At 35.3% G+C, this 21441-nt stretch overlaps 1 protein-coding gene across 1 annotated transcript in view; it reads right to left on the bottom strand.

The window, feature by feature from the left end:
- Stag1 (stromal antigen 1) overlaps positions 1-21441 on the bottom strand; it is a 346634-nt gene that overhangs the window by 220312 nt on the left and 104881 nt on the right. Inside the window, exon 4 of the mRNA XM_036192569.1 lies at positions 11893-12057. Coding sequence (XP_036048462.1) covers positions 11893-12057 — 165 coding nt within the window. The remainder of the gene's footprint in view (positions 1-11892; positions 12058-21441) is intronic.

The raw sequence follows: 21441 nt of genomic DNA, 5'->3' as shown, positions 1-21441 counted from the left end.
GGCTATGACGTTGGAGCTCCCTTGATACTAATGCAGAATGAAATGATTTAAGAGTTAGGAAGTTTTTGAGCTAAAAATTTTTTATTTGGTATGTCATTTGAGAAATGCATACCTACACCACAACTACTCCAGTATGCTCCAAAAGAAGTCCTAGAAGCCTTAGAAGATATACTCGTAAAGTCAGTAGACATCTACATCTTTATAAAATTAAGTGGCTACTCTTCTTTGTAAGCCACGAATATGTATAAAAGATGTGGTCATTAAGAACAGTTTCCAGTTTTCAATATAAATAATGGGATCTCAATATAACAAAGACCAAATAGCAACATTCCACCCTCAAAGACAAAGTGGACACATTACGTGTGAATTGCAGCTTGGACTTTGAGATAACTGGAGTATCTCAACCTGCAGAGAGCCTCAGCAGCAAGTAATAACCAGTATCACTCAGAACAAAATAAATAGCCAATCTACTAATGTACTGTTTGATTTATTCAACAGCTAAAACTCTAGCATGATTGTTAGAAACTTGATTTAAGAAGACACAGTGAAGAGCTATACTTTCTCACAGTTTTTAGATCCAGGCAAATTCACAAATACAACTGAATGAAAAGGAGAACAAATCCCTTGAAGAAGGACTTCCTCTAAACTACTTCAAGTTTATTCAGTTTATCTCCCTCTAAAGTGTTACATCCATTAGGGGTGTTATATGTTGCTAAAAAGAATTATCTACACTTTCCTGTAGAAACAGACATTGTCTCTGAGGATTCTTATTGCCTGTGTTATCCAATTAGAGGATTATTGCATAGGTCAGGTAATAAAGGGACCTTTCTGCTACTCATTAAAATACATTCATACTCTAGTACAAAAATGCTAAAACATGTGTCATCTATAAATACTTTCTAACATTACTGCATACTAGATAAGACTGTATGTTTTGTCATGTCTCGAGTAAACAAAGACATCTCTTTTTTTTTTAAGATTTATTTATGTATTATGTACACAGAAAAAGGTGCCAGATCTCATTACAGATAGTTGTGAACCACCATGTGGTTGCTGGGAATTGAACTCAGGACCTCTGGAAGAGCAGTCAGTGCTCTTAACCTCTGAGCCATCTCTCCAGCCCCCAAGACATTCTTAGGATGTACAACTATTCAAAGACGTTCTTGGAGTCAATCACAATGGACTATTGTTTTCTTCTTGTTGGATAGTTAAGTTGTAATTTCCTAAATCTATGTTGTAGAACTGCAGAGGAAAATTAAATAATTCTATTAATTCATAAGGCTACAAATTAAATCTTAAGTTATACTAACAAGCCTTTTAAATATCCAAAGGTCAACTTTCCTCTCTATTTCCTTAAAATCAATTTCCAATTTTTTACACTATTTCTATGTTCATGTTCTCAAGAATTTAATATTGACATCAGGTTAATTAACCATGTACTAAGTTTAAAGATTTTCACCACCAGGAGACAAGTCTTTTTGTAGTTCTCAACCAAAGATTAGGGATAAAGTCTAGAGACAGTAAGAAATCATTTCAACATATATTAAGTTTGTTTTAGCAGCTTAGAAATAAACTTTTTATATGAAAAGTTTTGCTTTATTATGATTAAAGCTAATGTATGAAGAACATATCCTAAGCATATTCACTCTAAGTTAAATAATTTTTAGTAAAGAAATCTCATTTATACATGGATATGGATTTGTGTGTCATTTGTTTTTATTTGTTCACATGCTTATTTATTTTGATTTTTGAGGCAGAATCTCACTTATGATTTCTGTAGCTGAGTCTTTCCTTGAATGCAAAATTTTCATGCTCCGGGGACTAAAAGCATGTGCTATTACAACTCATTTAGTATGGTATTTTCTACTGCAATTCTTCCTGATAATATATAAAAGAGCACTTTAGACAAAAGCAAAAAATACTTAGGTTCTTCCTTTAAAATGAAACTAGAACACAACATTTCTATATTTAAACATCTACAAACAATATGAATGTTTACAAGTATATAATATAGGTTAAGCCAAGCAGTGGTGGTATATGCCTTTAATCCCAGCACTCGGGAGGCAGAGGCAGGGGAATCTCTGTGAGTTCGAGGCCAGCCTGGTCTACAGAGTGAGTTCCAGGACAGGCTCCAAAGCTACACAGAGAAACCCTGTCTTGAAAACCAAAAAAAATAAATGAATAAAAATAAAATAAAGGTTAATTTTTCCTAAAAATATTCAGTGGTATAAAAAGCAGTATGTATATAAACAATCATTCATAACCACATAAACATATATGGCTATTAGTTACAAACCATAACAATTACTTCTTTACTTACTTGTTCTACCCAAGAATATCTACATACAATGTGATACAAAACGACTTTAGAGAATACTGTCAAAACTCACAAGTTATTTTAAGACTTGAAATTGGCAAGGATACAAAATATAACAGCAGCAATGTGTTCAGTAAAAGTTAAAATCAAAAAATAGTAGGTACCTTTTTGATGTAACTGAACAAAGGGGTGAGAAAAGATACTATTTACTTATTTTATCAATCAAAGAAAGGGTCTTGCACATGCTAAGTTTCCTACCATCAAGCACATGCCTAGTTCTCAGAAAATTGCTAATTTGAGCTCCTAACCATGATTCTAGGTTTATGCAACTTAAATATAGTGAACATTTTTAACCTACAACTAATAAGAAACTTTTATAATTTACTGTTTTAAAGAAGTTAAACAGAAACAAAAATATTACTCCATACCTACTCTGATTATGGCAAATGCATATTTTCTCTCTTTCTCTCTCTCTTTTTGTTTTTAAATTTAATTTTTTTTTTTTTTTTTTTTTTTTTTTTTTTTTTTTTTTTTTGCTTTTTGAGACAGGGTTTCTCTGTGTAATTTTGGTGGCTGTCCTGGATCCTGCTCTGTAGAACCAGGCTGGCCTCAAACTCAGAGATTACCCTGGCTCTGCCTCCCAAGTACTAAGATTAAAGGTGTGTGCCACCACATCCCAGCTTGCATATTCCCTTTTATAGCATGCATGAGAGCAAAGAAGCAAATACATAGCCAGAGACTACATTTCTATGTTTACTTTAAAATTTTAAGTTCCTATCAATGGAATGGAAACAGAAGGGACTGTTTTTTTTTTTTTTTTTTTCACTAACTGCTCCCAAAAAACATGAAGCCTCTAAAATTGGGAAGTGCCAGAAATTGGAAGAAACTTGGAAACCTGAATTATCTTACGAAGGAGAAAAAAATGCAAACCCTACCACTAACTGTCATATAAAATGGTTAAATAAAATGAAAAATTGTCCAATACAATGAACTACTGATCTTAAGATGTATGGATTTTGTTTTAGTAGCACATGGACATCAGCATGAATAATTTTTTTCTTACTTCTAAAATTGGGAAATCCATGAATAACAGAGTCAGGCAAGTTTAGTTCATATTGTATCCCTTGCGACTACTAGTGTAAAAAAGTAAAATTAGTTCTCAAGCTAATTTTGTTAAATGACTAAATTATAAGTATACCTGTTGACAACTGGGGATACAAAATGAAAAATGTTAATGGATTACAGGAAATGATCTAAAGTGCTTAGTAACTCATAAAAACTAAAGTTTAAAAAAAATCAATTAAATTCATAGCTAACATGTTCTGAATTTTCACAAATGTTTTCTGACGTGGATTTTAAAAGTCAAAATGCCTGCGGGTATGGTCACACACACCTTTAATCGCAACACTTGGAAGATATAAGCAGGCAAATCTCTGTGAGTCTGAGGCCAGGCTGCTCTACACTGCTAATTCCAGGACAGGTAGGGCTATCAAGACACCATCTCAAAAATAATCAGAAAATCAAAATGTCTAAACCAAAGTCTCTCATACAAATATTCCCACAGCAACACTAAGAAAAAAGTCTGTTAATGGACAACTACGTCAAACAAGTAGGGTCACCAAGTTCTTACCTTCACAGTCATCTCACGGCTTTCACTCTGGAAAACAGCGGTATTTTCTTTCCTTCCTCCCATGCCCTAGTAAAGTTTGTAGCTACGAAAGACTAGGTTGTGACCATAGAATGTTTTGACTATTGTAATACCAACAGGTTTTTAGAAAGTGGCTTTCTAAAATACATTAGTATTTTCATCTTGTACCACTAAACATCAACCAATGGACTTTTAGTCCAGCCATTCAACAAAACTTTGTGAGAGCTAACTGTACTTCTTTAGACTTTGCATTGGGCACAAGGCAATCCATAAAACTGATGTTCATTACTTCCCCATGAGATTCATCAAAAACAGTTATTGGTGTTTGACTCCAATCTCAAGATATCCACAAATCACCATCTAAACTGCTCCCAGAAAGAAACTGACCAAAATGTAAATATGATCAAGCCACTTGTGTTAACTGTTCACTGTCGCTATACAGAACACTACAGGTTTATTTAATTTAGTGCGTGGTGGGGAGTTGTGGGGGATGGACAACATAACATGGACTACTCATGTGAAGTCAGAAAAGAACTTGCAGGATTTAATTTTGTACTTTTATCAGGTGGAATCTGGAGGTCGATTTCAGTTCAATAGGCTTGCCAGCTAGGAGTCTGTGTAAGTTGAGCCATCTCACTGGCCTGCCTAAATCTTTTAATGTTAATTTTCAATTCAGGAACTCTAATACTCAGTTCCAATACCATAGAAGAGTTTGTTTTGAAATTTTAATACAAGTATGTGTATCCTCTGTAAGAATGGATACATCTGAATCTTTTTAACTATGGCACCTATTCTATTTTGTTTGGGTTTTCGTAATTGCTGTTCGAAGACACTGGCTGTGTGTTCTGTTGAGTAAGAAATAAACAGTAGTGACAATGCTTGCTCCAGAGAATGCATCTATATTTCACTATGAAAAAGACACATTGAGAATTGTGGTTTTGAGGAAAGTAACATTTACTGAGAACAGAAGTTCCCCCCCCCCATTTATAGTTTTTACCATGAGTATAAAATAAATTTTATAAACACTTTATACCAATTTAGATAGTATGTATCTTTCCTGTAATGTGATTATTTGGTGCATTATACAAGATTATCTAATATCAAACCATCCTTGTATTCAAGATAAATTTGCATTTCCTTGCTATTATTCCCTTTCCTTTTGCCTTCTCTGGGCTACACTGTAAGGGGCTGTCTAAGGAGAGGCTATTATTAAATATTTTAATAGTGTCCAAATATCTCACAGGACAATTAATTTCCTCAATAATGCATTACAACAACTTATTTTCAGCTTTAATACTGTCCTTTTGTATCTATTCTTGTTTGATTTATTCCCTATTTTAATTTACACATATCTTCTTTTATCATTCTAGCTTTTAAAATTTACTCATTTATTATTCATCCACCTTTAGCTAATATTTTTCTGATTACTTCTGTTCATATTCAAAAATCTTAAAACATTAATTTTAAGATATACTATCCTGTAAAAAGTAAAATCCTTTTGAGTATTTTGGTTAATTTTTTAACTTATAACTGTAGGAATACTAGGTTTAACAGGCAAACCAAAGGATAGCTTGAGAGACATGTGCTGTGGATATCGCTCTGTGTAAATAAAGTTCTGATTGGCCAGTGGCCAGGGAGGAAGTATAGGCGGGACAAGGAAGAGGAGAAGGCTGGGAAGTAGAAGGCTGGAGAGACACCGCCAGCCGCCGCCATGAAAAGCAACATGTAAAGACACTGGTAAGCCACAAGCCATGTGGCAAAGTATAGACTAACAGAAATGGGTTAATTTAAGATAGAAGAAGCAGATAACAAGAAGCCTGCCATGGCCATACAGTTTCTAAACAATGTAAGTTTCTATGTGCTTTCTTGGTTGGGTCTGAGCGACTGTGGGGCTGGCAGGTAAGAGAGATTTGTCATGACTGGGCCAGGCAGGAAAACTCTAACTACAAATGGCACCCAACGTGTTGGCAAGAATTTCCACCTAAAACCTGAGAAAAAAAGATTCTAAAACGGAGCTAAAAACAGCTTCCTAGTTGTCTCTCTCAAGTTAGCGGCAGCCTGCCGGTTTGAGCTACTATGGCGGGTTCCTGGCATGTGTGTCTGACCTGCACTGTGGCGGGAATGAGGAATCTATAAGCGACACTTTACTCTGCTGCATGGTGGATTTAGCCTTTGCTAGATTTAAAAAAAAAAAAAAAAAAAAAAAAGGTTTCTGGGCTATGCACTGCTCTGATAGAACTGCTTCTGATAATTGATGGTACACATGGCTCCAGACCCAAAGCTGGCGGTAAACTGTACCACCGCCATGTTGGGAAGCTGAGGTGGGCGGAGCCAGCAGCCACAGTGGTGTTTCAGTCTTACAAAGATGGATATTACACAGAGAATCTGGTTTATGTTGTCTTTGGGATTTTTAACCACAAAAAAAGATTTGATCATAAAATCTGTTGAGTTAAACAAAAATGTAAATTTTAAAGGTACCTTGACTTTGAAATTTGGATATAAGGATATGTTGCTTTGGAAAGGAGTCTCTGCTTTTGTTTCCACAGAAAGCCAGAGGCTGTGGATTTGTTCCAGGTTAAGATACATCAGGTTTGATCAGCCAAGACCACCTGAAAGGTCTCCGATGACACCATGGCCCAGATGATCCAACATCCAAAATAGTTTCAAGGCAACTGGCTCAGAGGTTCACCCTAATGGACTACTCCATAATCCTAAAATTTTCTTTGTATCCCTATAAGATACAGCACCCCCCTCCAGCAAGAAGTAGTAAGAGAAACTACGCCCACATTCCCAAAATTATCAAGCTGGCTTTGGAGATGGAATTGGCTCATTCCTTCTCTAAACCCAGACATATTGCTAAAAGAAAAGGTTAGATTCTTATGTCCCAAATCAGAAGAGCCCTCTAGTGTGGGACAGAGAAAAACCAATATTTTTCTTTAAAGCAGGTTGATTATAAATGAGATCTCTTTCTAAAGAAGAAAGGGGAATATGATATAGATATAATAGGATGAAAGGATAGATTAGGGAACTTACTTCTAAAGAGCGACAACTTGTTTAAAATGTTTTACATTGGTTTAGATTTTAGTCTATTGATACAAACTTAGTTAATTTTGTTATACTGTGTGTATATTTCTACTCTTGTTTAAGGTATTATGTTTGTACAGCTCATTTTAAATTGAAATGGATAATTAAAAATAGATTAATAATTAGTCATCTATGATAATCATACTCGTAGCCATGTTAGTTAAGTCTTCTAGATATACAGAGAGATATTTCAGATAGACAGGTAATCCTCAAACACTTCAAAGGTCTACAGAATATGGCATTTAAAATATTTTTAAAATTAAGACTTTCTGGACAGTGAGACATGTCTGCTCCTGGCAGCACTGATTTACTTCAGAGAGGAGGATGAGCATTGAAGACACTTCATATGGAGTTTATCTTCACCTTGGCAAAAATAGCCATTTGGGCAAGAAACTGTTCTTGCCTGGACTGTTCGATCAACTGGACATGCAGGACCCATAGAAAGGTGACCACTGAACTTTGCTTGACAAAATGGTCCTTCAGGTTCCTGCTTTCTCAGAGGAAACTACCAGACATTCTACACTACACTGAGAGAAGTGACCTAGAGACTCTATCCCTGTGGGCTGAAGACAAATGCCCCAACTTTACAAAGGAACATTAGGTGACTGTCCAGGCTGCCAGCTGTCTCTGTCTACTCTTGCAAGACTCCTGAAAAATGCTTACATCCTTCTCCTGGTTCTCAGGTAATATTATATCCTTCTGAGGTCTTTGATGTGGTTGAAGACTAGATAGTTATAATTTCCTCAATTATGATAAAAGGTAAGTTAGATATAAAACCTTAGACTCACAAATATAAGATAGATAGGATATCTTCTTTAATATTATAACTATAATTCTTGCTTGATAATTGTTTTGTTATATGTAATTGTACTATGTAAAAGTTAAAACCTTCCTTAAAAAAAAGAACAGGGGAAGTGCTATGGATATCGCTCTGTGTAAATAAAGTTCTGATTGGCCAGTGGCCAGGCAGGAAGTATAGGCAGGACTAGAGAGAAGAGAATTCTGGGAAGTAGAAGACACCGCCAGCTGCCGCCATGAAAAGCAACATGTAAAGACACTGGTAAGCCACAAGCCATGTGGCAAAGTATAGACTAACAGAAATGGGTTAATTTAAGAGAGAAGAAGTAGATAACAAGCAGCCTGCCACGGCCATACAGTTTCTAAACAATGTAAGTCTCTGTATGCTTTCTTGGTTGTGTCTGAGCAACTGTGGGACTGGCGGGTAAGAGAGATTTGTCCTGAATGGGCCAGGCAGGAAAACTCTAGCTACATACATGATATCTGAATTACTTCTCTCATTGTGAAGACAAGAATCCTAAAGGAAATATAAAAGACAAAAGATTTATTTTAGCTTTCAGTTTCAGAGGATCACATACTAAGGAAGACATAGTGAAGTCCATGGCAGAAGAAGCCAGTAGCAGAGACATGCTCACAAGATGGTCAATCAAAAAGCAGAAGAACAAACTAGAACCAGAATGTGGAAACTTTTGAAGTCCCATCTAATAGGTACTAACTTTGGCAAGCCAGTCCTTACATGCTAAAAAGTCGCACAACCTCCAAAAATATCACCATGAGCTAAAAGTAGCAGCTCTGAAACACAAGACTCTGAAGACAGTTTACATTCAGGTCACTATAAGCCTAAACTTGTCTAGCAGCTCTTCAGCTTCCACTGTCGGAAAGGACCCTAAGGACCTTACTTTTGAAACAAACCTGCACACTCTCATTTTTAGGAAGCAATTTAAGTTCTTTTTAACCCACAAATGTCAAGTTCCTGACAACCATTAAGTGCATCTCTATGATAACCCAAATTTTGATCATTTGTGGTATTCTTCTTTACAAAATACATAGTATTCTTCTACATAAAATAAACACATTTAGTCTGTTTCCAAACTCCCTGATATTGTCTATTCCCTCCCCACAACATGTTTGTTTGAGATAGAGTATAGCTCAGTCTTTGATTACAGGGATACAAACCATACATGCTTTTTATACTCTATATAGGGCAGTTTATCATGACTTTACATTTGAAGTAGGTAGGTAACAAATAGCAAATTTGACATGTCATTGTTAAAGGAAGGTCCTTGTCAATCATTTAAACATGCATGACCTAGGCTTAGGAACCACACACAAAAATTTATGAAACAATCCTACATTTACATTTTCGAGGTATAATAAAAATGATCAAAAGCAGCACTTTTAGGAGCATAATATTATATGCAAATACAATTAAAACTGTTCAATAAATCATGGCCAGGTTTTGTGAGAGAAAGACAAATAAATCTGGAAAATCAAAAGGAAATCCACTGTGAAAATGCCACCAATAGGTTGCAGGATGAAAAACCAATTAACTAAAGTTTTTGACATTAATTTCATCATACTGAGTAAGAAAAATATGAGTACTAAATATTAAAAACAGTGAATAAAAGTTGAAAATAAGACAATAAAATATTTGAAATATATTAAAATCAAATTCTGAAAAATGTGGTATCCTGAAAAGCAATCCATATTCAGAAAATGCATAAGAATAATATGCACAATCTCACTCTGGTCAATAGTTTGCTTAAAATATAGATAGGATTTTGCACTATTTTGTGACTGGGAAGATAGGTCATTTGATAAACTGGCTGCTATACATGTGAAAGAATCAAGGTTCAATACCCAGAACCTATATTAAAACAGGGCTAGAGAGATGGCTCAGCAATAAAGAGTGTTGTGCATGGTTCCCAGCATTCATCTCAGGTGGATTACAACCTCCACTCCAAGGGATCTGATGCTTTCTTCTGGATTCTCAGTCATCTGTACTTACATGTGCACTCTACCACCAACACACTTACATACACACAAAACTAAAAACAAACAAACAAACCTTAAAAAAAGTTTAGACTACCACACCTAGCCAATTTGATAATAAAAGTAATGTTGATGATAAATGCTTTGTCAATATTAAGTTTAACAGTCAGTATTAAATATTTAAATTTTAACATTTAATAAAATATTAAATATGTATTAAAGTATTTATATAAATGAAGGTTCACAAGAAAAATAAAAATTCTGAAATTACTGAATGTGAAATTCACTTCAATCCTTTCTAGTCAAAATTGAGAATAATTTATTTTAAAAATTAGTACTTCTGTAGCATGTTAATATTTCTCTCTGAAAGTATGATGAATACACAGTCAAACATCATGGCTAAAAGGCCCTCGGTTTTTAAAGTACATTAATATAACGCACTATCATCTACTGCTTTGGATGACTGGTAATTCAATCTTCGTTGTGCAATAAAGAATCTTACCACTATAGTCCGTATTGTTGCTTGCCCACACAAATTCAAAGACCAATGACACATCAATATACAAAAAAAAGACAATATAAAGTTAATTCCTCTAAGGGCCTCAAAATGAAATACAAACAAAAAATAAAAGGTAAACTAATGACACACTATGTTGGTCCTGAATATAACTCTATTTCATAAAATATCTAAGTGTTTTTCACATTTAAATTGAAAACACAATTTTAAAATTAGCAAATGAAAAATTAAACAGATTCAGCTTATTGCTAATCACTGGTTATCAAGGAAATGCAAATTAAAATAATACTGATTTAAGTTATCAAATAATTTTTAAATATAAAACACCAAAACAAAGAAACTGAGCATGATTTTACATATTTTGTTTTGTTTTGTTTGTTTTTTCAAGACAGGATTTCTTTGGGTACCCTTGGTTGCCCTGGAACTAGCTCTGTAGACCAGCCTGGCTTTGAAAGCAGAGACCCGGCTTCTCTGCCTCCTGAGTGCAGGGATTAAAGATGTGCATCACCCCTTCCAGCTACACTTCTTTTTTATTACTTGGTTATGTATATGTTCTATATTTATATGGCAGAATGGCACTATGTAGCACAGGCTATCCTCAATATTGTGAGCCTCCTGCCTAGCCACCAGAACGCTGAATTTCAAATTTGTATTCCACACTCAGCGTCCTCCACTAAACACACTTTCAGGTTTCTTTTGTATTTTATTACTTCTTATACTTCTTATAAAAATTTGCTTCTGAAGCAAAAACTTTTACCTGTGGTATTTTTAAATGACAAACGTACAGACATAAACATGAATAATTAATATACTTTAATAGAAAAATAATGTAACAATATGCTACAGGAATGGTAAAATAATTCTGGTTTATCTATTTAATAAAGTTATTAATAAAATCATAGATTACCAAACAATTGATTGTTGAATAAATGAAAAAGAAAAAACAGTAAACAGATTAGTAAAAGATCACCCTGGACTAAGGAGATGACTCAATACATAAAGTGCTTATTGTATGAGCATGAGCACCTGAGGCTCAGAGACAGACAGACAAGAGACACACTCACACCCACACACTCACACACACATATCCCCTTACATATACTACTCTTTCAAATACCCTGAAATCCATATTACACATATCAACTCGGGCTCAAAAAGCTATCGCAAGGCAACAGAAATTCTCTTGGGCATCTCCTACTAATCATTTTGTTTGGTAAAAGTAAAAGAATACCTTGAAAATATACAAAATGTTCTCTGTAAGCTAACCTAAACAAAAACAAACAAACAAACAAACAAACAAAAAACCTATAAAGAATGGCCTTTTGGTGCAAATATCAGTTCTGTAGAGGTTAGAGGAATAACAAACTGGTGGAGCACATGCTTAGAATATTCAAGACCCTGGGTACAAAAACCATCACCAAAATTAGACATTGACATACACAATGTGCCCTAAATGTTCATGTATACATTAGCAGATTCTACACAGATTACCAACTGTCATGCTTTATACAAGAAATAAAAACATTTAAAAATTACCTGCATTGCACTTTTTCCCAGTTTCACCACTTCAAATAATGTGACAGGATCCCCATCACCATTCTGTTGAGGGTGTCCGTTAGCTCTTCCACGACCTGCCCCTCGAACTCCAGCTTCAATTCTGCTCTTTTCTCCTGGAGATTTTCGAGGTTTCTTATTTGTGGACTGAATTAAAAGATAAAGGAAAATTACACTAAATGAAGACTTACTTCTGTTTTATATAAACAAGGGTGTTTTGAAATACAATAGGTCAAAGATCAATCCCTAAACAAAAACAAAACATTTAAAATTTTTTGTTATCAAAAAAATTACAGTACAAACATCAAAATTTAAGTTTATAGAGATATGAAAATAAAGTTTAAACTCTCATTAGATATTTTATGTAACAATGTTTAATGATTTAACCACATCTACTCCTGACTTCACCATCTTTATATCTTCAATATACTCTCCTGCATCTTGAGAATACTAGTTCACTAATACATTTCTGAGAAATCTACATTTCCAATTTCTTTCCCTACTGCATTACTCAAAAATTCTTAGTCTTTTCAACAAATATTCAGTGGGAATTCTTGGAACTGATCAAGATATCAGGGATATACTAAAATCAAAATAGTTCTGCCCTGAAGTAGCCTAAATTTTGCCGGCCTCCTGCTCCCAGTTATTCCTTTTCTTTGTTTTTAAAAGACATAATCACTAGGGCTGGAGAGATGGCTCAGAGGTTAAGAGCACTGACTGCTCTTCCAGAGGTCCTGAGTTCAATTCCCAGCAACCACATGGTGGCTCACAACCATCTGTAATGAGATCTGATGCCCTCTTCTGGCCTACAGTCATACATGCTGTATACATAAATAAATAAATGAATAAATAAATAAACAAACAAACTAACTAAATAGACAAATAGATAAATAGATAAATAAAAGACACAATCTCAGAGCCAAACCCAACCCAAACTCCCTTTTATCTCCCAAGTGTTGGTATTACATGCATGCACCACTGTGCTGTTTATGCAGTTTGGGGATAGAACCCACAGCTTTGTGCATGCTAGGCAGACATTCTGCCAACTTAGATACATCGCCAACCCATCAGGTTTTTCAACATTAATATTATCTATCACTGTATCTTAAAGCCAGGGGTAATATGAGAAATGTGTTTGTCACTTTATCCAACTGCTTCATCAAACTAAGCAACATCAATTTTGCTAAATGCAAAATTAAAGAAATAGACATTCTCTTCACCACTACTTCCTACTCGCAGTTATTTCTCTTTTGTTTTTCCGAGATGCAATCTCATAAAGCCCAGGCTAACTCAAACTCACTAGGTCGCTAAAGACTTTCCCAAAATTCTTTAAAAAGTCACCCAATTTTCTTCCTTTCCTCTCAGGTATATTGTCCCTTCCTATACTATATTTTATTGCCAATTGGTTTTAACCAGAGTTTTGGTTAAGCATCTTTTCTTTACAATCATTATACTTTTTTAAATAATTCATTAGAGCCCTGTTCCAACAACCAATTTTCTGCCTCGTCTCCAAATCTATCCTTATTAATCTTACTTTATAATGTTGGAGCTGGCCCCTGTAAACATTATTCTATAGCTATCTGCTACAGTATTAGCCTTTATAAACAAAGGGCACTGTGGAACAATACACAGCACAGCGGAGGTTGTGTGGTGGGGTTCTCTACATGATGGAGCTCTGTCAACTCAGCAAAGTTTAGAGTCTTCCTTCCACTATCATAGTCATCAACTTCCTCTTTCTTCCTGTCTTCCTGTCTTCCTGTCTTTCTCTCTCTCCCTCTCTCTCTCTCTTTTGGTTTTTCAAGACAGGATTTCTCTGTGTAGTTTTGGTGCCTGTCCTGGATCTCACTCTGTAGATCAGGCTGGCCTCGAACTCACAGAGATCCGCCTGGCTCTGCCTCATGAGTGTTGGGATTAAAGGTGTGCTCCACCACCACCCAGCCGACTTCCATTCTTTTTTTTTTAATTTTTATTTATTATTATTATTATTATTATTATTATTATTATTATTATAATATTTGTGTTTTAATTTTACACATCAGCAATGGGTTCCCCTGTCCTTCCCCCTCCCGCCCCTGCCCCCACCTTCCTCTCAGCCCCTCCCCCCCATTCCCATCTCCTCCAGGGCAAAGACTCCCCTGGGGATTCATTTAAACCTGGTAGATTCAGTACAGGCAGGTCCAGTCCCCTCCTTCCAGGCTGAGCAAAGTGTCCCTGTGTAAACCCAAGGTTCCAAACAGCCAGCTCATGCACTAAGAACAGGTCCCAGTCCCACAGCATGGATGCCTCCCAAACAGTTCAGGCTATTCAATTGTCTCACTTATCCAGAGGGCCTGCTCCAATCGGGCGGATTTCCATTCTTAAGAAGCAATAACAAGCCAGACAGTGGTGATAAACACCTTTAATCCAGGCACTCAGGAGGCAGAGGCAGGTGGACCTCTGATTTCAAGGCTAACCTGGTCTACAGAGAACATGCTGTCTATTATTAATTTTGTTATTTATGTAGACATCTGGAGCATTTCATTTTTACTATTAATGTATTTTATAAGCCATGTACAGCAATACCAAGAAAATACCTTGGTTGTTTTTTTCTTTATAGCTGTTACATTCCAGTGCATAAAGTTTAGTCATTAACTTGCTAATAGACCGTTTTTTTTTGTTTGTTTTTTTGCTTTATTATTATTATTTTTTTTCATGTGGAGCTGAGGATCGAACCCAGCCTTGCACTTGCTAGGCAAGTGTTCTATCACTGAGCTAAATCCCCAACCTCGACAGTTCTTTTTAATTCTTTCTTTTATGCCAGAGGAGGGTAGGGGGTGACAAAGAGGACTAAGCCCCTTTTCAAGGTTGTTAAAGATTGCTAGGTGAGGAGGCCCTTACACCCTGCATTACTTCTCCCCTTCTGAATATATTATAGGCAGTTCATAGTTGCTGAGAGAGGGGGACTTTTACGTAGTTTAGTTGCTTATAAGTTGCCTGTAAATAATTCCCCTCCAAGCTCCTCAAATAACTCTAATTAAATACATTGGTGCTCAAAGCTAGATGAGTGTAATTTTATCTTTAGTGACCTATCTGGAGTGAATAGATGTTTGATTGTCTCCAAAGAAGAAGGTTCACATACCAATGTTTAAGAACCAGATGTTAATTGTGGGACACTATTACCAAATATTTATAAACTGAATCAAATAAATACAAATCAAGGATAATCAAACTAATGTCCTTGGCCTTTTTTGTTTTTAACATACCAAGATAACAATTCACTGACCAAATTAGGACACACTGCAGAGAAAAAGAAAGAAAGCACAGAACAAGTAGAATGCTTAGTATGTGGTTGGCCTGTAAATGGAAATTAAAAATAAAAATAATTAGCAAATATTGAGTATAGCCTGTTAATTGAATTATGGAATCAGTTTTAAATACCCTGGTTTTGAGCACTACATAATACCTAATGTAATGCCCTTGCTCCTAGAAAATATGCACTCAAGTGTGTAGAGCTCACTTGATACCCATACATATAGAGTAGTGGAAAGTCCTGAAAAAATGGATGTACCTATAACTGTAACAGCAGTAAACAAATGGAGAATCTATAGTACTCTTAAATTGGACGATAATCTATTAAACAGAATTATGGAAGAAAATAATAAATTAGACTTTATGAAATTTAGATTTTTTTTAACTCTTTAACACAGGAAAAGAACTGCTAAGCACATAAAATACTGTTCTTTCTTCTGTTGAATCAAAATGTTGTTTTTAACCATAAATCAGCTGACCATACAGAGATGACTCTGACTCTAAACTGTATCTCATCCCACAGTTTTGTCATTGTACAAACACCAATGAGGTTTGGTTTCTAGAGTTTTATGATAAGAATTGATAACTGGCAGTAAAAGTCCAGCTTTGTGCTTTTTTTGTACTCTTTGAGAGACTCTACATTTTTCTGTATGCAGTTTTTCAGAAACACTGCTGAATTATTTATGAAAATAAATGTTTTAGAAAAATAAGAAAAAAACTGACAACTTAAATATAAAACTTATGAAAACACCAAATAAATACAAATAAAATAAAAACAAAATCACGAAGTATTATATACTCAGTAGAAAGGTTGAACTAGAAATGATTAAAAAACTAAAATAGCTCGGCGTGGTGGCACACGCCTTCAATATGAGCACTTGGGGGGCAGAGCCAGGTGGATCTCTGTGAGTTCGAGGCCAGCCTGGTTTACAGAGTGAGATCCAGGATAGGCACCAAAACTACACAGAGAAACCCTGTATGGAAAAACAAAAAACAAAACAAAACAACAACAAAAACTAAAATATTGGATGTGTGACAAATGAACTCACTCTATATATTGATGGTAAGACTATAAATTGATGAAATTATTGAAAAAAAATATTTAGTGAATCCAAATTTATACATACATCCTACTAACTATTAATTCCAATCCTATATGTATGTGTGTATATTTGAAAGAAAGAAATTCACATTAGTAAACAAGATATATGTATTCAAATATATTAACAGATTTATAGATAATAGTCATACTGGAAAACAATGAAAAGACAAAAATATAAGTAAATATATAACATCAAAATCTAAACAGCAATTTAAAAGAACAAATTATTAATGACATAAATGTGCTTTCTGTACAGAAGAGTAGGCAAAAAAAATACATAAGAAAACATAAATACATTTACATAAAGTTGAAAAATAGAGCTAACCTTGAAATTTTCAAAACTGCAATTACATCAAAAGGTCACAAAGAAATTTTTCTAGCACAATAAAAATGGTCCCCTAAGTGTCCCTCATCAGTATCAGTGGGGGCTTGCTTTTGTATTTAAAATATAAGTTTTGTTTTCTTTTGTTTTGTTTTTTCTGAGACAGGGTTTCTCTGTGTAGCTTTGTGCCTTTCCTGAATCTCACTCTGTAGACCAGGCTAGCCTCGAACTCAACAAAGATCCACTTGGCTCTGCCTCCCAAGTGCTGGGATTAAAGGCGTACACCCCCACCATCTAGCTAATATGTAATATAATGTTAATACTATATAAGTAACTATGTCCATCCCTATGCCCCTCACCCCATTGTGGTGCTAGAGACTGAACCCAGGGTCTTATATATACCAAGAACTCTACACTGAGCTGTATACGTAACATTTTTACAAATATTTTCAATCTTTAGGTGATAAAAATCCTTAGAAGCAGAATCTTCAGACAGAGTCAGTTCCATAATGTGATCTTGGTTATGGTTACATGAATACACAAGTAAAAGTACTAGAATTGAATATACTCTTAATATTTTATAATTTATATACATATACAAACTTAGAAAAACCTGTAAATTCAAGTCCTCTGACAAAAATCAAATACTGCAGACTTCTGCCAAAGGAATTTAGCAATAAAATGACTCCTAATGTCATTCTGCTATATACTCATAGGTCAGGATCTTGTTTATCCATAAGAGAAGCTTCTTCCTGCAGTACATGAGAGCAACTAGACAATGTGCAGGAGTAAAACATCTTAGACACTGAGTCCTAAATGGTTATCTCCATCAAATCCCTGCCCTCAGGACTAAGGGAAGTCTTTCTGAGAGGAGGCAGAAACACTAAAAGAGCTAGTAAGGATGGAGGACACCAAGGAAAACAAAGCCTTCTAGACACAACAGGACTGACCCACATACGAACTCCCAGCCCTGCATGTAGGCCTAAGCTATCAACACAAGTTCCATCAGCATGCTGCATGGTAATTTAGGGGTTTGCTCATGGTTAAAAATACACAGTAAGGATAGATTCAGAGCAAACAAAAACCTCTTAACGATTCACAGTGTGTTAAAAAAATATACATAGGTTTGGTAGAGAAAAGAGAAGGTATAGACAGTCATAAAAAAGAAATACATAGTTTTTAAATAATAAAGATTGTAAAAAGGGAGTAATGTTTAAAAAAAAAGCCACACAAACATGGAAAATACACAGAGAACCTAGATAAAGATGTTATTGTGTTGTCTTTGAATTGTTTGACCGCTAAGGAAGGAGCAACAACTGCTAAGAAACATTTAATTATAAATGTTGCAGGTTTAATCCAACCTATATATTTTGAAAATGCCTTGACTTCAAAATTTAAGTCAAAACATATGTTATTTTGGAGAAGAGGTTATATTTTTGTTTCCACAAGAAACGAGAGGCTGTGGAATCATTCTGGGTTAAAAAAATAATAATAAGGTTTGATGGATGAAGACCACCTGAAAAATCTCCAAATGGAACAGATTACTCAGATTACTCAATGTTTCAGAGTGTCTCTATTACAATTTTCTGATTTCTGCATATAGAACAGCTTCAAGGCTGCTGGTTGAAATGATCCAGCTGCACAGAATACTCCAGTAAGGACTTGGCCATAATCTTGTTTTTTTAGGGTTCCTCAAAGATTATCAGCACCCCTGATCAGCAGAAAATAGTTTAGAGAACTACACTCACATTCCAAAAAAATAAATTATGAATGTTTGCCATCATTTAGGAAGGTTGTTTACCACATTTCCCCTTTTTTGTCTAAAATTAAAAAAAGCTTATAACTAATACAAGAAAAACTATATCCAATAACTATATACAATATATACAGTCAAGAATTGCATTAACGCTGTCTAGTCCATTAACTTTTGACAGATTCAGACAAAAAACTCCATTATATATATATTTATATATATTTATATATATATAAACAGTGTCCAGTCCAGTAACATTTGATAAATTCAGACAAAAAAATTTCATTTCTTTTGTTTTGAGCTGAGGGTCGAACCCAGGGCCTTGAGCTTGCTTGCTGGGTAAGTACTCTACCACTGAGCTAAATCCCCAACCCTTCATTTCTTATCCTATTTAAAACAAGTAGTTCCTTTTTAAAAGTAGATTCAATTTTTTATCTTATATACATATTACCTTTTTTCTTTTCATAATAGATTCAATAATCTACCTTTTCTCATTTTTATATCTTCCCCTTTTTCTTTTTATAGTAGATTCAATGGTCTACTCATTTATCCTATTATTTCTTGATCGTTTTTCCTCAGAGTAAATTCAATCATCTACCTCATTTCTATATTCTTTTTTCTTTAAAAAAAACAAACAAAATAAAACTCTGAATCTGAGTAAATTCAATCATCTACCTCATTTCTATATTCTTTTTTCTTTAAAAATAAATAAATAAAACTCTGAATCTAATCTCCTTGTTCAGCTTTTTTTCTGACCATTAACAATTAACAATTTATAACCAAACATTGTAAACAATAACAATATTTATAACTCATTAAACAACCCAAAACCATCCACCCCACCTCTTGGGAACGTGGGCGTCGTTTTCTTAAAATTACTTACAGCTTCCTGGGGGTGAAGACATTTTTAGTGAATTCTGAAAAGAAAGTTTTTGGGTTAATTGTCAAGTCCTCTATCATTTATCCAGTCGCTGCATAATCAGAAAGTGCAGGGCTTGTTTCAAGTCCTTGTTCAAGTGGTCTGTCAGGCTGGATCATCTCAGCTAGACATCTCAAAATTGTCCTGAGTAGTTTGTAGTCCAAAGTCAATCTTTCTGTGGTGTTAACCAGCTTAATGGATTTATCATAGTCCATGTGGAATTGTCATTGTGGACTCCTGTCATCTTCATGAAGACTTCAAAGTCACTGTTATTTAGGCGTGGTCATGGTTCCCTGCAGACCTTTTTTTTTTTTTTTTGGTCCCTCTCTTGAAAGGATGAATGTTCTTCCCGAGAAAAGAAAATCTTGGGCTGGAGAGATAGCTCATTGGTTAAGAGCACTAGTTGTTCTTCCAGAGGACCCAAGTTCAATTCTTAGCACCCACATGGCAGTTCACAATTGTCTGTATCACCCTTTTCTGACCTCTTGAGGTGCCAGGCACACACGTGGAGCACAGACATAGATGTAGTCAGACCACCCATAAACATAAAATAAATAAATATATTTAAAAATTTAAAAAAAGAAAGAAAAGAAAAATCTTCACAGAAATTTCTCCCCATTTGTCTTGCCAAACTTTAACAAACTGACCTTTGCCAATGTTTTCTTGTAACATGATGGTCCTAGCAATTCTTCTCTGAACCAGCAACAGTAAACCCTTCGTCCCAGGTAGCAGCATCACCACAGTCACCAACACAATGAGAAGAAGCCAGCAATTCGGAGCAGCAGCCCCTGCCTTCAGAGTCCCACCGCCACTGTTTGTGACTTAGCACTGGCTGAAGCATCTCCTTAGCAAGCCTCCTAGTTCGGCCTCAAATTCCGGACCCTTCTGCCTCTGCCTCTTTCAGTAAATCCTACCAGTGTGTGCCACCACAACCAGCTGAGGGTAGCTCGGGTCTGAGCTGGGGCCCGAAAGGCCATAGGCAAGCGGCTTTTTCATGAATTCATGCCAAGAACGTTGAGGGCCAGGTATTGGGGTGAATGCTGGAAGATCAGAGAAGCAGAACAAGCCACAGCTACCTCACCTCGCCAATACCTCAGCTGATTCAGTTTTCTCAGAATGGAAGCCTCTGAGTCCTTATCCAGAAGGAATCTTAGCTGAACTTGCTAGAAGCCTAAAAGTTTAACCAGGGTATAGTTCCTCATCCTCACGCTTTAAATACCTTTCTGCCTCCTGCCATTACTTGCTGGGATTAAAGGCATGAGTCACCATGTTTGGCTGTTTCCAGTGTGGCCATGAACTCACAGAGATCCAGGCAGATCTCTGCCTCTGGAATGCTAGGATTAAAGGTGCTACCACTGCCTAACCTCTATGTTTAATATTATGACTGTTCTGTTCTCTGACCCCAGATAAGTTTATGAGAGTGTGCAATATTTTGGGCAATACAATACCACAAGTTGTTATGAAAAATGGTCAGGAAACAGACTAAACAAAGGAGATTAGATTCAGGGATTTGGCTCTGAAAAGAAAAGGGGGGGGGGTATAGAAATGATAGGATAAAAAGTAGATTATTCAATCTACTTTAATCCAAAAAGCAATTACTAATCTTAAGTATTTTACATTGATATAGATTTTGGTTTATTGATACAAATTTAAAGTTAATTTTGTTATGCTGTATGTATATTTCTACTATTGTTTATAGTAGAAATATATTATGTTTATATATTACATTTTAAAGTGAGCTGCATAATTAAACACAGATTAATAGTCATGTTAGGTATGTTTTCAAAGTAATACAGAGATATATTTCAGATAGATATGTAATCTTTGAACATGTCAAAGATGTACAGGATATGGCATTTAAAATGTTTTAAGAACTTAGGCTTTTCATGAGAGTGAGATATGAATGCTCCTGGCAGCACCAATCTACTTCAAAGATGATGAGCATCGAAGAAACTCCATATGGAGTTTGTTTTCTTTTTCCAAAACTGGCCTACTGGGAAAGAAACTGCCCTTGCTGTGACTGCTGACAGTAAGTACCCGTCCAATCTGGACAAGCAGGACACAAGGAAAAGCAACTGAACTTTGCTAAGACAGAGTAAGATAGTACTTCAAAATTTCCTTCTTCTGAAAAAGGTCTGTCAGATATT

Source organism: Onychomys torridus, chromosome 7 (genome assembly GCF_903995425.1).
Source record: "Onychomys torridus chromosome 7, mOncTor1.1, whole genome shotgun sequence".
Lineage (NCBI taxonomy): Eukaryota > Metazoa > Chordata > Mammalia > Rodentia > Cricetidae > Onychomys > Onychomys torridus.
Note: the sequence above shows the minus strand (reverse complement) of the source record. Positions and strands in the feature narration are given on the sequence as shown.